The following is a 13,656-nucleotide window of genomic DNA, read 5'->3' as shown; positions in this document are numbered from 1 at the left end:
AGGTGAGGTGGTCTGGTATTCCCATCTCTTTCAGAATTTTCCACAGTTTATTGTGATCCACACAGTCAAAGGCTTTGGCATAGTCAATAAAGCAGAAATAGACGTTTTTCTGGAACTCTCTTGCCTTTTCCATGATCCAGCGGATGTTGGCAATTTGATCTCTGGTTCCTCTGCCTTCCCTAAAACTAGCTTGAACATCTGAAAATTCATGGTTCATGTACTGCTGAAGCCTGGCTTGGAGAATTTTGAGCATTACTTTACTAGTGTATGAGATGAGTGCAATTGTGTGGTAGTTTGAGCATTCTTTGGCATTGCTGACAGAATGTGGTCCACTGGAGAAGGGAATGGCAAACCACTTCAGTATTCTTGCCTTGAGAACCCCATGAACAGTATGAAAAGGCAAAAAGATAGGATGCTGAAACATGAGCTCCCCAGGTCGGTAGGTGCTCAATATGCTACTGGAGATCAGTGGAGAAATAACTCCAGAAAGAAAGAAGGGATGGAGCCAAAGCAAAAACAACACCCATTTGTGGATGGGACTGATGACAGAGCAAGGTCTGATGCTGTAAAAACCAATATTGCATAGGAACCTGGAATGTCAAGTCCATGAATCAAGGCAAATTGGAAGCGGTCAAACAGGAGATGGCAAGAGTGAACATCGACATTCTAGGAATCAGCGAACTAAGATGCACTGGAACCGGTGAATTTAACTCAGATGACCATTATATCTACTACTGTGGGCAGGAATCCCTTAGAAGAAATGGAGTAGCCACCATAGTTGAAAAGAGTCCAAAATGCAGTACTTGGATGCAATCTAAAAAATGACAGAATGATCTCTGTTCGTTTCCCAGGCAAACCATTCAATATCATGGTGATCCAAGTCTATGCCCTGACCAGTAATGCTGAAGAAGCTGAAGTTGAACAGTTCTATGAATACCTACAAGACCTTCTAGAACTAACACCCAAAAAAGATGTCTTTTTCATTATAGGGGACTGGAATGCAAAAGTAGGAAGTCAAGAAACACCTGGAGTAACAGGCAAATTTGGCCTTGCAGTACAGAATGAAGCAGGGGAAAGGCTATTAGAGTTCTGCCAAGAGAACGCACTGGTCATAGCAAACACCCTCTCCCAACAACACAAGAGAAGACTCTACACATGGACATCACCAGATGGTCAACACCGAAATCAGATTGATTATATTCTTTGCAGCCAAAGATGGAGAAGCTCTATACAGTCAGCAAAAACAAGACCAGGGAGCTGACTGTGGCTCAGATCATGAACTCCTTACTGCCAAATTCAGACTGAAATTGAAGAAAGTGGGGAAAACCACTAGACCCTTCAAGTATGGCCTAAATCAAATCCCTCATCCAGGCTACCCAGGTTCAATTCCTGGTCAAGGAACTAAGCTCTTGCTCAGGCCACAGCTCATTACTGCCTCTCTGAGATCAGTGTTTCGGTGTTGGCGTCCCAAGCTTGTCACACACCCAGAGCAGCAGTGAGTAGTAGGTTGCAGTGTTCAATTATTTGCCCAATGTGGAATGCTTTGGTGCTGAGAGACCGTTAATTTAATCTCACGTTGCAGTTAGAGTAACTGACATTCAGAGAGGTCGGTGGCCTGCTCAGGTTTCACAGTGAGTCACGAGTCACAGACCAGTCTCTGCACACTCATTCATTCATGCACACAATTACTGAGCACCCATTAAGTGGCAGACGCTGCGGTGGGTCCTGGGGACAGGATGCTGACACAGACCAAGTCCCTGCAATCAAAGCATTCGAGATGGGCACTAAACAAGTAAGCAAAGCAATGATGGGTCCAGACAGAGGAGTCAAGGAGGGCCGCACAAAGGGGAGACAATGGCGCTGCCCCCTGGAGATGAAAAAGAGAAGAGCCCGTCGTGGGAGGGACCGAGAGCGAGGCATTGCTGGCTAAAGGAATTGCGAGGACAGAGGCTGTGCCGCACGCTTGAGGAACAGAAAGCAGGCTGGGTAGCTGTGTGGGAAGTGGTGCTGGGGGCGGGGCTGTGAATGAGGTCAAGAAGTGAGCAGCCAGCAGCTTACAGAGGGTCCTGGCTTAGGAGGGATGTGGTGCGAGACCAGCGAAAGGTCCAAGCAGTGTGAATTCTGGGAGAGACCCCTAGACTCTGAGATACCAGCACTTCCCTTCCTGAGTCCCCAGGGCCTCTCAGCGTTCCCTCTTCACCGTCTCGTTGCAGAACTGCAGTGGGGGGATGCCCATTCCTGTCACCCCTCCCACCCCCATGACAGTGGGATCTTGTCCGTCTTTGTAGACACACAGAGGTCCTCTACCTTGTAGAGCCCTGTCCTGCAGAGAAAAGCCAACCCCTGGCAGGTGGCCAGGCATGGCCTTTCTTGGTCACTCTGGTCCAGTTAGATCCTTCCTATGCAAGTCAGACACCCCTGCATGGCTGGTGGTTTCCAGAGAGCATCCCCTGCCCCAGAAGAGGAAGCAGTGGCTTCTACACACTCATTCCCCACGATTACTGGTTGCTGGGTGAGAGGCTCACAGTGCTGCAGAAAAGGGCTCAGAGTCTACCCTGGCATCCAGAGATCCCAGGCCTAGAACTGGACTACGAGAGGAGAAGAGATGGAGTTCCAGCCTCGTTCTGTACAGAGCCTACATCGCCATGACACACCAGGCATTCCCTGCGGCAGTGGATGGCGCGGCTGAGGGAGATACGGCCCGGCACCCACGGGGCTCGCCAGCTAGCAGGCCAGAGGCATGCTATTCACGACCCAACTCCTGAGACCCTGCAGGTGTGGATGCTCTCTGTATAACAGCGATGGCGCTGCAGAGCAGTTTATTTCAATAAACAAGGCCAGTAGGTGAACACGAGGGGAAAAGAAAAACACATTGGACCTCCTACCTCACACCACACACACAAAATCTGCTTGCTCTAAGGGTATTCAACAGCGCTAAATGAGAAAGGCGAACCAGAAATGTTTGTAGAATAACAAAAATTGCTTGTGTTTGTATATTACTTGCTAGCTACCAGCATCGTCCTAAGTGCTTTGTGCATCTTACGTCATCTTAAGCTTCACAGCTGTTGCAGAAATAACCATAAAGAACAATAAAGGAGCAATGTCCAAGGTCTGTTCAAGTCCGTTGCTTGAACAATATCCAAGGTATGGCGTTGATTGATATGGTTGAACGCTTTAAAGTTGGCAACTTCTGTTTCTCAAGGGACCTCATTATAGAGGGAACAAATGCAAACCATAGGATGGGAAATGATACTGAGACGCACATGTACCTAATCATCACATAAAAGATATCAGGGAGGAAAATAATCCAATAAAAAAAATGAGACACGGACTTGAACAGGCCTTTCACCAAAGACAATAGAAGGATGGCAAATTAGCCAATGAAAAGATGCTCACACTCACCAGTCATTAAGGGAAATGCAACTTAAAACCATGGTGAGATACCGCTGCAAACCCACTGGAATGACTGGAAAAAAAAAAAAACTGACCATACTAAATGTACATGAGGATGCGAAACTTCTAGAACATTCCTACACTGCTGGTGTGGCTGCAGAATGACACAACCACTCAGGAAAAGGGTTTGGTATAACTGAGTACAGTTGAAGCCATTTATACTCTGAGACCCAGTAACTTCAATTTAGATATACCTGCCCTTGGATGAATGTGCAAGGATATTCCCAGTGGCACTGATCATGATGGCCCAAACCAGCAACCACCCAAATGTGCATCTACAGAAAAAAAAAAAAGGATAAATACTGAGGTATTCAAATAATGTAGCAATATAGCAGGGAAAATGAAAAAAAAAAACTTTAGCTAAACACATACAGACTGATTAATCTTATCCATAGAAATGCTGAATGAAAGAAGCAAGGCCTATAAACAGTATAAACCAAAGCTTATAAACAGTATGGGTAGTTCAGCTTTTAACTCAAAAAATTAGTAAAAGTTGTCTGAGCTTTTCTAGCGGCTCGGTGATAAAGAATCCGCCTGCCAGTGCAGGGGACGCAAGTTTGATGCCTGGCCTGGGATGCCATGCTGCAGAGCAACAAAGCCCGTGTGCCACAACCACTGAGCCTGTGCTCTAGAGCCTGGAAACCACAGCTACTGAAGCCTGTGCACCCTAGAGCCTGTGCTGTGCAACAGAGAAACCACGGCGATGAGAAGCCCCCGCAGCAGTGAAAACCAAGCACAGCTAATACATAAATAAAGTGAGTAAAATGAAACTTTATTGTCTGGGGATCTGTTAGTAGGTGATAAATTACAAAGAAAAGCAAGGAGCTTACCCCCATCAGAATCAGGACTGGGGAGGGGGAGGAAGAGACACGTGCTGGACTTAGAGGGTGGGGGAGGTGCTGGCAAGCCTTTACTTTTTTTTGTTTGGCCCCAGCCTCCTGCCCTCTGGCCACAGCACTGTGGCTATAAATCACACCACTGCCCAGAGGTTTGGCCTCCCTGGTACTTTGCATCAGCTGTGTGGGATGCATCTTCTGCTAGAGACAGGCACTCTGAATCTAACCCCCCACGCCCTTCATCTGGCCCTGCTCCGCATCCCACCAGCTCTCTGCTCCAAACCTCAGTTGCCTCATCTGTCCATGAAGCAGGATGGCCCCCACCATGCCTAGCTCATTAGGGTAGGACGTGCTGTGCTAAGTCGCTTCAGTTGTGTCTGACTCTGTAAGGCAACCCCATGGACTGCAGCCCACCAGCTTCTTCTGTCCATGGGATTGTCCAGGCAAGAATACTGGAGTGGCTTGCCATTTCCTTCTCCACTAGGGTAGGATAATGAACATTAAAGAGCTTTTATCCAAATGCTAGAGGTTGTCGAGGACCCTGAGGGTCTGCCAAGCTGCTGCAAGGCTGTGGGAACTGAGATGCAGGCCCGCCGCTACCTCCCAGATCCTGCCCAGAGGGGCAGCTCAGTCTATCAGCCGAGTTCATTACCTACCGTCTCTCATCAGCCAATCAGCAGGGGCGACAGGGAGCGGGTCACACAGCCTATTTCCTGTTTTCATACGGGGAACTTAGCAGAGCGGCAGCCACTGACCTGCTCAGCCCGAGTTTGGAATGGAGAGCTGAAGGGGGCTGTGTGACACGTCTCCAGGACCCCTGGACACGCGCAGGACCAGAGGCCTCAGGTCAGTGTCTGATCCCAAGCTCAGCAGGCCTCTGCCCGCTTGTGACCCTGAGCCACTTCCTCCTGTGACCAGCCCTCGGTACCTCTGGGGGGCAGGGTGGGAGGGGGTAGGGCTGGTGACAGATACACGGGGCTCCCCTCAGATATGAGGGGCTCCCCTTAGCATACTGGAGCAGCTCCTTGACCCTCCATCACCCCAATTCCTTTTGAAGTGCCAGGCGCCTCTGCACCCCTTCTTGAGCCTGGGGAATATGCCACCACACCTGTGTTTCTCAAAAAGTGGTGTCAGGGAACACTTGTCTCAGCACAGCCCTCGGATCTGGATCAAAATGCAGAATCCAGGGCGCACCCCAGAACCTATAGATGGGACTCTCTGACTTGGAACAGGAAGTCTGCTTTTTTTACAAGCGTTTGACACCTCCACCCCCATCCCTACCCCCGAGGAAGCTGCAATTGTGATGGACGCTTACGTTCGTGAGTATGCTCGTCCAAGGTCCAGGATCTGCTGCTTCCTGGATCAGACCAGGGTGCTTTGCTCTGCTGGCCTCTCACCCCTGACGGAAAGCCCCCTGCAGGCCCTCAGAGAGGTAGCGTGGGCTCTGAAGGGGGCCCTGTGTGCCCATCAGCATCAGAAGACCAGCCTGGAGGGCGGTCCTTGGAGGGAGAGGAGATGCTCAGGGTGCCTGGGAGGGAAGGAACAAGGAGATCGCTCCTGGGAGCTGCATGGTGGAGGGGCTGGGACTCTGCTGTTCGCTGGGCCACTTACAGGCCCCCAAGCCAAGAGCACCAACACTTGTCATATTTTATTGTAAAGTCTAGACATCTTTGCTCTGTGGAGTGGGGAGATGGGAGGGAAGGGCCCACAGAACCCCATATACAGCTGTCCCCCAAAGAGCTTTTGGAGTGACAGGACTGCTTTCCCCACTTCATAGATGGGGAAACTGAGGACTAGAGCCTCCGTGGATGCAGCCCTTGCCACTTTCCAGTCTCAGCCCATCCCATAAAAGGAAACCTCCAAGAGTTAGCTTTGGCTGCTGAATTTGATTTTTATTCTAAGCCTGTGTTCATGCTCAGCTTTCCCAGGTCTTTTGTGGAATGCCCCACCAAGGCCATCATTCCTGGGGTCTCACGGGGTCGCTGGGCAAACAGTGTTTCTGACCTAGCACCAGCTGCCTGAATAAGACAGCAGAGCTAGATCAGGGACCACTGAGGCCAGTTCTCCTCGCCATCACCCATTTTACAGATGAGCTAACTGAGGCAGGTGCATAGGAGCGCCCACAGGAATCACTGAGCCCCCCAGAGTCCTGGCTACCAAAAGTCCCTTAGATAAGACAGCATGTGGATCATCTGCTATCTTGCCTGGGCACCTACCAGAATATAGAGAACCTGTTCCTCGCCATCTATCATCTTGTCAGCAAGACAGGGTGGGTAGTCACAGCTCGCAGATTGGAAAACTGAGACTTAGAATTAAATAACTTGCCTATGGATCCACAGTTGGTCAAGACTCCTTAAGGGGAAAAAACTATAAGGTATTCAAGCACGTGCAGCCCTGGGTCACCCATGCCCTGCTCTGTGCTCCAGTTTCCTGTCTGTTTAGGGTGAGGCTGGATGGAGGGTTCTAGAGAGCTACCCACTGGACAACAGCACAGACCTCCCTGGAGAACGCCCGAGGGTTAAGGGACATTGAGCGTGTTAAGGGATCCAAGCATATTAAGAAGGAGATGAGGCCACCTGCACCCTTCTGTTTGGAATTTCTGTGCCTAAGTGGTACCCCAGCTACTCCATCTGAGCCGGTGTTTCAATTGTCCCCTTTTCTAATTTGTCTCAAACATTTTAAATTGTATTCCAATTTACACATTAATTCAGAGTCATTTATTTCTCAAATATTTCCCAGAGCATCTATCACATGTCAGACACTAAGAGAGACCATTATTCGGTGCCTGGGACCTGCACAGCCCTGAGCTAAAGCTTTGCGTGGTGTGCCCGACTTAGCCCTCACACCAGCCTCAGGAAGCTTATTATGCCCCTTTCATAGGTAGCTGAGGCCCAGAAATGTTAAATAGCTTCCAGGCACCAGCTCATCTTGCTCACTTACCTGGGTCCCAAACCAGGTAAGCATAGGTAAACATAAACTAAACCCCAGGACTCCCACCGCCCACCCTCCCCTAAGTACCAGGGAGAGGATTCTGACGGCAGACCCACCTGCATTGGTGTCCTGCCCACCATTTACCAGCTCTCGATCCTGGCAACTCTTAAGTCTCAGTTCCTTAGTCATATCATGGAGATGAGAAACTCCCACCACACACAGATTCAGATGAAGTGAGAGAGTGCGTACTGAATGCAGGGTTTGACGCCTGCATGTCACGAGCATGAGGCTTTGCTGGTTGGGCACACTCACTAACTACATGACCTCAGACTAAACCTCAGTTTCCTCATCTGTTACTGAAGTCATGACAAGATTATCTTGTGTTGCGTTAGTCGCTCAGCCGTGTCCGACTCTTTGCGACCCTATAGACTGTAGCCCACCAGGCTCCTCTGTCCATGGGATTCTCCAGGCTAGAATATTGGAGTAGGTAGTCATCTCCTTCTCCCGGGGATCTTCCCAGGGATCGAACCTGGGTCCCCTGCATGACAGGCAGATTCTTTACCGTCAGAGCCACTAGGGAAGCTCTGTGACAGACTAGTGTGGGTATTAAATCAAATAGTGGATGTGAAGAACCTGCATGTGTATGAAGTAGCTATAACAAGTTGTTGGTAAATGTTTGCTTAAAGAGAGAGAGAGAGAGAGAGAGAGAGAGAGAAGGGAAGGATATATGCCAGTCTCCCTGTTTTGGACACAAATTTCATTTGCACATGTAACATAATATGGAGTACTGGCACATTTTTCTGCGCAAGCCAGTGTCTTTCTCTTGATTTGTCATCAAAGCCATTACCTTTGCTTGAAATCACGTCATTTAAAATTCAGAGTAACTTGATAGTATAAGGACCTTAACAATAAGAGAAGGTTCTGCTCAGCCTTGGACTGATCAGTCCAGGAAAGGGCCTGACCTAGGTTTAGCACCTGTCAGTTGGTCAAAGGGCTAGGTGGGCAGTGGAGGGCTCAGAAGTGACACCCCAATACCCACAAGGACACTCAACATGAGTGGGCACTCACTGCTCTCTCTTGTTTTCCTGGCAGCCTTGGAGCATGGCAAGTTACAAGCATCCTGGGAACCCTGGGTGGACAGGACCCATATCCCAGGACATGGCAGGTACCACGCCGAAAGCATCAGCCCCCCGCCCAGACCTCCCACGTCCAGGACCTGAGGACCACTTAGGTGAGCTTGAAGACTGGGGCTTGGTGGAGGGCATAGACATTTGAAGACATTTGAAATACAAATGTGGATACTTCAGTGGAGGCTACAAGAAACAGGGAAGCTCACTTAACTGGGGTTATCACAAAGTACACACCGAGACAAGGATTTGGTGCAAGCGGTTTATCCAGGAGGTTGGCAGGGGAGTGGGGAGGCGAGGAAGGGTATAGGAAACCAGTACATGGTGTGGATGAAAAGGTGACCGCTGCGGGTGACTCCCAACGGGGATCATCGGGGAGACCGTATGGAGTACACCTCAGGGTTGTCCCACCTGGAGGCAAGGAGGCCAGGCTGCTGTCCACTGGCCCCATCCTTCATCCGCAACGGATGCTCCACAATACACTGCAATGGCCGGAGGAAGCCCTCGGGGGAAAGTCCTAAGTGCTTCCAATAGAAGCCAGTGAGTTCCTGACTAGTGAGTACCAAGGGGGCGTGGCCGGGCACTGACAGTATCTGCTATAGCGCCACCTCCTGGAGGAAACGTCTGCCATATTCATGCAACCCTTCAGGACATGCCCAGTGAACGCCCGCTCCATTCCTGGCCCAATGCAGGCACGAGGGAAACAGGATCAGTCAAACACCTCGCTGGCCTTCAAGTTTAGTAAGGAAACAGATCTGTAGAAAACAATTTAAGATGCCCCGGAAAAGGCTACACGGACAAGGTGGGAGGCTCTTATTCTAACAGCAAAGGGCCACTGAAGCAATATGTGGGCTGGGTCTTGAAAGACAGAGTTTGGAAAAGGGCTCCCGGGACACGTGCCCCCTTGAAATAAAATGCACAGTGACTTGTGCTTTTAAGGGGGAAGAAGGATCCCGGTCTTTCCCAAGAGTCTCAGGATGGCCCAGGACTCAAGTGAAATCTAAGACTCACCGTTATTTCCCAGGCAGGGAAATGGGATGACATTTGTGGCAGAAGAACTGGCATGTGCAAGAAAAAGCAGGGAGTGTGGGACATGAGATGAGAGAGGAGGGAGGGGTCAGCTAAGCTGAGCCTGGAGCCAGGCAGCCTCGCAGCTCCCCGTGCTATCTGCTGGGGTGCGTTCAGCAGGCTGGCGAGGACCACAGCCTGCCTGGTGGGGAGGATGGAAACCAACCAGCCACATCCCTGCTGGATGTGGAGCATGGGGTCTCATGACGGCTGGAAGTAGACGATAGACCACAAGCACACTGCGTTTCCCAGCAAGAAGCCACTTGGGAGGATGGGCCGTTCCAGGTTGTCCGTGGTAGGATGAATTCAGGCGGATTGGGTGCAGGAGGCTGGCTGATGCCAGACTTGGGATGAGGGAGGGGGATATTCCCTGCGCGTCTGGACTCCCTCTGCTCATCCCAGACAGACCCAGTCTCCTCCCCCAGTCCTTGCCCCTAAGGAGCACCAACCTGTACCAGTCCTTAAGTGCTTGTGCTTCCAGAGGCCCAGGGTAGCCCGAGCTCCAACTCCAGTATGACCACACGCGAGCTGCAGGAGTACTGGCGGGCCCAGAAATGTTGCTGGAAGCACGTCAAACTGCTTTTCGAGATTGCCTCCGCCCGCATCGAGGAGAGGAAAGTCTCCAAGTTTGTGGTAAGCAGAGACCAGAGAGCGATGGCTCGCCTTCACGGCCTCCTTCCTGGCATTGGGAAAGGCTGGTGGGGCCTCAGTCTCCCAGACCGTGAAATGGATCGACACACTTTAACTCATAGAGCTCTTCGGGCAAAAACCAGTCCAACAGTGAGATTTCCCACTCAGCACTGTCGAGGTCCCTTATCCTGAGAAGCAAATGGCCCAGTTTAATCCCGTGTTACCTGCTATTATCATCTGCGTCCCTTCTTCATTGATTTTGAGATCCTTGTATAATTTTTATTATTATGTACCTAGTTTTTTTTTTTTCTGTAAAGTGGATCACTTTCTAAAATGAATAGATTTATTTCCAAGGGAGATACCTTACATGGAAAACCAGCATAAGACAAGGTCAATATTAAAGTAAATAGAAGGAAAGCTCAGGGCTGTCATTAAAGTTTAGCTGGTTATCATGGTTAGTGGAAAGCTAGGCTTGAGGCTGATTTCTTTGTTAAAGGGCTTCCTTGGTGGCTCAGATGGTAAAGAATCTGCTTGTAAGGCGGGAGACTTGGGTTTGATCCCTAGGTTGGGAAGATCCCCTGGAGGAGAGCATGGCAACCCACTCCAGTATTCTGGCCTGGAGAGTTCCATGGACAGAGGTGCCCGGTGGACTACACTCATCGGGTCACAGAGAATCAGACACGACTGAGTGACTAAACAACTTTTCACTTTCTCTGTTAACATGGAATCTCAGCGTGTGTCAGACAAGAAGTCAGTGACAATGGGAGAGCCACACAAACCTTTCTTTGCCCCCCCAGTCCTCGCAAGGGGCTGGAGCAATAATAATAGCTGACGCGGTGCTGACTGCACATAATGGCTTCAGCGCGTCAACTCATTTAATCCTCGCCCAGTGAGGCAGGCCAGGTCCCCATCCTCATTTCATGGATGGGAAAACTGAGGCTCAGAGAGGTTCAAGTACCCACTTGAAACCACACAACTAGCCTGTGGTGGGCTGGAATCATTACCCAAGCAGTCTGTGCCTTCATTGGCATCCTCTTGAAAAAGAAGAGAAAAGAATAGTTTCCTTACTATATAATATCACTGCCTAACGATCACCCATTTCCAGGGTGATCTATATAATATCACTGCCAGTGTATTACCTAAAACCATCTCCGAGGAGTTCCACACTTGGAAAACACCAATGGTATTCATCCAAGCTTCCCAGTTCAGTTTTGACCTTGTAACACCAAGGAGCCTCGCTGCGCCTGGCGAGTTCCTGTGCGGACTTTCTACCCCAGGATGCCTCCCCCCGCCCCCTCTGTCGCGTCTTCCTTTGGTATTCTCGGGTTGACTTCTTGTCATTCATGATTCGCTTTCACTGGCTCAGCCAATTTAAAAGAGAATCGCAGATAAGATCACCCGTTTCCAGGGCAGGCTTTCGAGGCCATCATCTTTCTTTCACTTCCCCGACTCTCCTCGGCCACTGCAAACCCGCGGTGAGGCTGTTGTCAAAGGCATGCTCCCTCCCTCTCTCCGCAGGTGTACCAGATCGTGGTCATCCAGACCGGGAGCTTTGACAGCAATAAAGCCGTCCTGGAACGGCGTTACTCCGACTTCGAGACGCTCCAGAAGAAACTCCTAAAGACTTTCCGGGAAGAGATCGAAGACGTGGTCTTCCCTAAGAAGCACCTGATAGGGAACTTCACGGAGGAGATGATCTCCGAACGCAAGCTGGCCCTCAAGGAGTACCTCAGCCTGCTCTACGCCATCCGCTGCGTGCGCCGCTCACGCGAGTTCATCGATTTCCTCACGCGGCCCGAGCTCAAGGAGGCTTTCGGCTGTCTGCGCGCCGGCCAGTACACCAAGGCCCTGGACATCCTGATGCGCGTGGTGCCGCTGCAGGAGAAGCTCACGGCGCACTGCCCCGCGCTGCTGGTGCCCGTCCTGTGCGCCATGCTGGTGTGTCACCGCGACCTGGACAGGCCCGCCGAGGCCTTCGCGGTCGGGGAGCGGGCCCTGCAGTGCCTGCAAGCCCGCGAGGGCCACCGCTACTACGCCCCGCTGCTGGACGCCATGGCCCGCCTGGCCTACCTGCTGGGCAAGGACTTCGTATCCCTGCAGAAGAGGCTGGAGGAGAGCCAGCTCCGGAAGCCCGCCCTCCGGGGCTTCACCCTGAAGGAACTGACGGTCCAGGAGTACCTGTCCTGAGCCGCCTGCTGGGGAAGCTGGAGAAGGGGGCTCGCCGTTGCTCAGGGGCTCATTGGGGTTGGTTTTGAGCCGGTCGAGCCACTTTGGGCTGTAGCTTGCGGCCATGACTTTAACAGGCCCCTCTTCTGCTCCTGTGTACCCCCCACCCCTGGTCTGCTGTGTTGAACGAGATGCTCCCTGGTGTCCTTGAAAGCCTCTGCGTGTGTCCTGTGTCCTCTTGATGCCAGGCCCATCTGGCCCCATCCAGGCCCATCTCAAAACCAAAAACCCAGCCGCAGAAACACTGGAGAGTCATATCTGCCTTGCTGGGGGGTTTCTCTAGGCCACTGGAGGACAGGTTTAGGCTGCCCATCACAGACAAAGCTTAATCAGTTTCCTCACAGACCTCTCTCTTAAGGTGTTCAGACTATCTTCTCTTTCCTCCTCCCTCCTTGACCTGGCTTGCAAATATCCCCATCTACTATCCTAAGTGTTCTAGCTCTTCTCTCAGGTTTCGGCCCAATTCAGCAAAACAAAAGGTCAGCTACTGCTCCTCAAGGCTTCGTCCCCAGGATGGGCTGTATGTCAACAATTGAAAGGCTGGAGGGTCCTGGTCTAGAACCAGCAATCACTACCTTAGGGTGGGTTTTTCATTTGTAAGATAGCTGTCCTTTGAATGGCCTTTCTGGATTATGTAGAAATAGCCCTGCAGGGAAGTGGGACTCTGGGTAGAAGAGATTGAATGCTCAACACTTCCCCATTTGAGAGACAATGGATTGGGGTCCCCAAATGAAGTGGATTCCAGACCAATAACTGGGTTCAGCACAGGGCCAGGAGTTAGTGATACAAGCTGGTTTAGATCTTGTATGTCTATCAGATTAGTAGTCCCTGAAGACCTAAACCATGTAACTGAGCTTATCAGGGTATACTAAAGAGGCTGTAACTTGGGAATCTTAGTGTGGGGCACCACACTGGCCTGAGCCAAGATCTGGCTCAGCCAAGAACAACCCACATTCACTGAACTGCACTGAAGGTGTTCAACAGCGACACCATGTGGCGACACCTGGAGTGGCCCAACCAGGCTCCTTCCTGGAGGTTAGATACAGACTGACACAGATAAAGGAAATATCTGTGTATTTTCATAGATTCAAATATCTCAATTTACTCCAGGAGAAAGCTATTTTAAGTGGGAGAGATTGGATGTCTTGGAAATCTTGACATGTGGAAAATTAAAGTGTAAATGGAAAAATAAAAAGAGTTGCAATTCTTTTGTAATGGTAAAAAAGATTATACAGATTTTACAAGTTCTTCATCAAATATAAAATGCTATCAACTGTCAGACACAACAAATATTCACTAAGAAAGAAAAAAATGCCCAATATGGGGAGTTTATTAGGAGTTTCCAACAAAAAGCTGGGAGAGCAAAGAGTTAGCTCCCAATGAAA

General features: G+C 50.4%; 1 protein-coding gene across 1 annotated transcript; it reads left to right on the top strand.

Annotated features, from left to right (window-relative positions):
• The first annotated feature begins 5,023 nt into the window (after nt 1-5,023).
• Nucleotides 5,024-13,466, top strand: SNX20 (sorting nexin 20). The gene is made up of 4 exons (XM_015100433.3): nt 5,024-5,135; nt 8,313-8,451; nt 9,897-10,048; nt 11,564-13,466. The coding sequence occupies exons 2-4, from the start codon at nt 8,322-8,324 to the stop codon at nt 12,230-12,232; spliced, it is 951 nt and encodes a 316-aa protein (XP_014955919.2). The 5' UTR covers nt 5,024-5,135; nt 8,313-8,321; the 3' UTR covers nt 12,233-13,466.
• Nucleotides 13,467-13,656: the final 190 nt, after the last annotated feature.

This window comes from Ovis aries, chromosome 14, assembly GCF_016772045.2.
Source record: "Ovis aries strain OAR_USU_Benz2616 breed Rambouillet chromosome 14, ARS-UI_Ramb_v3.0, whole genome shotgun sequence".
NCBI lineage: Eukaryota > Metazoa > Chordata > Mammalia > Artiodactyla > Bovidae > Ovis > Ovis aries.
Note: the sequence above shows the minus strand (reverse complement) of the source record. Positions and strands in the feature narration are given on the sequence as shown.

Bases quoted from the DNA above. Each gene is read 5' to 3' on its own strand.
- SNX20 (XM_015100433.3), top strand. From the start codon at position 8,322: ATGGCAAGTTACAAGCATCCTGGGAACCCTGGGTGGACAGGACCCATA. The intron at 8,452-9,896 runs GTGAGCTTGAAG...TTGTGCTTCCAG, and splicing joins AGGACCTGAGGACCACTTAG to AGGCCCAGGGTAGCCCGAGC. The intron at 10,049-11,563 runs GTAAGCAGAGAC...CTCTCTCCGCAG, and splicing joins GGAAAGTCTCCAAGTTTGTG to GTGTACCAGATCGTGGTCAT.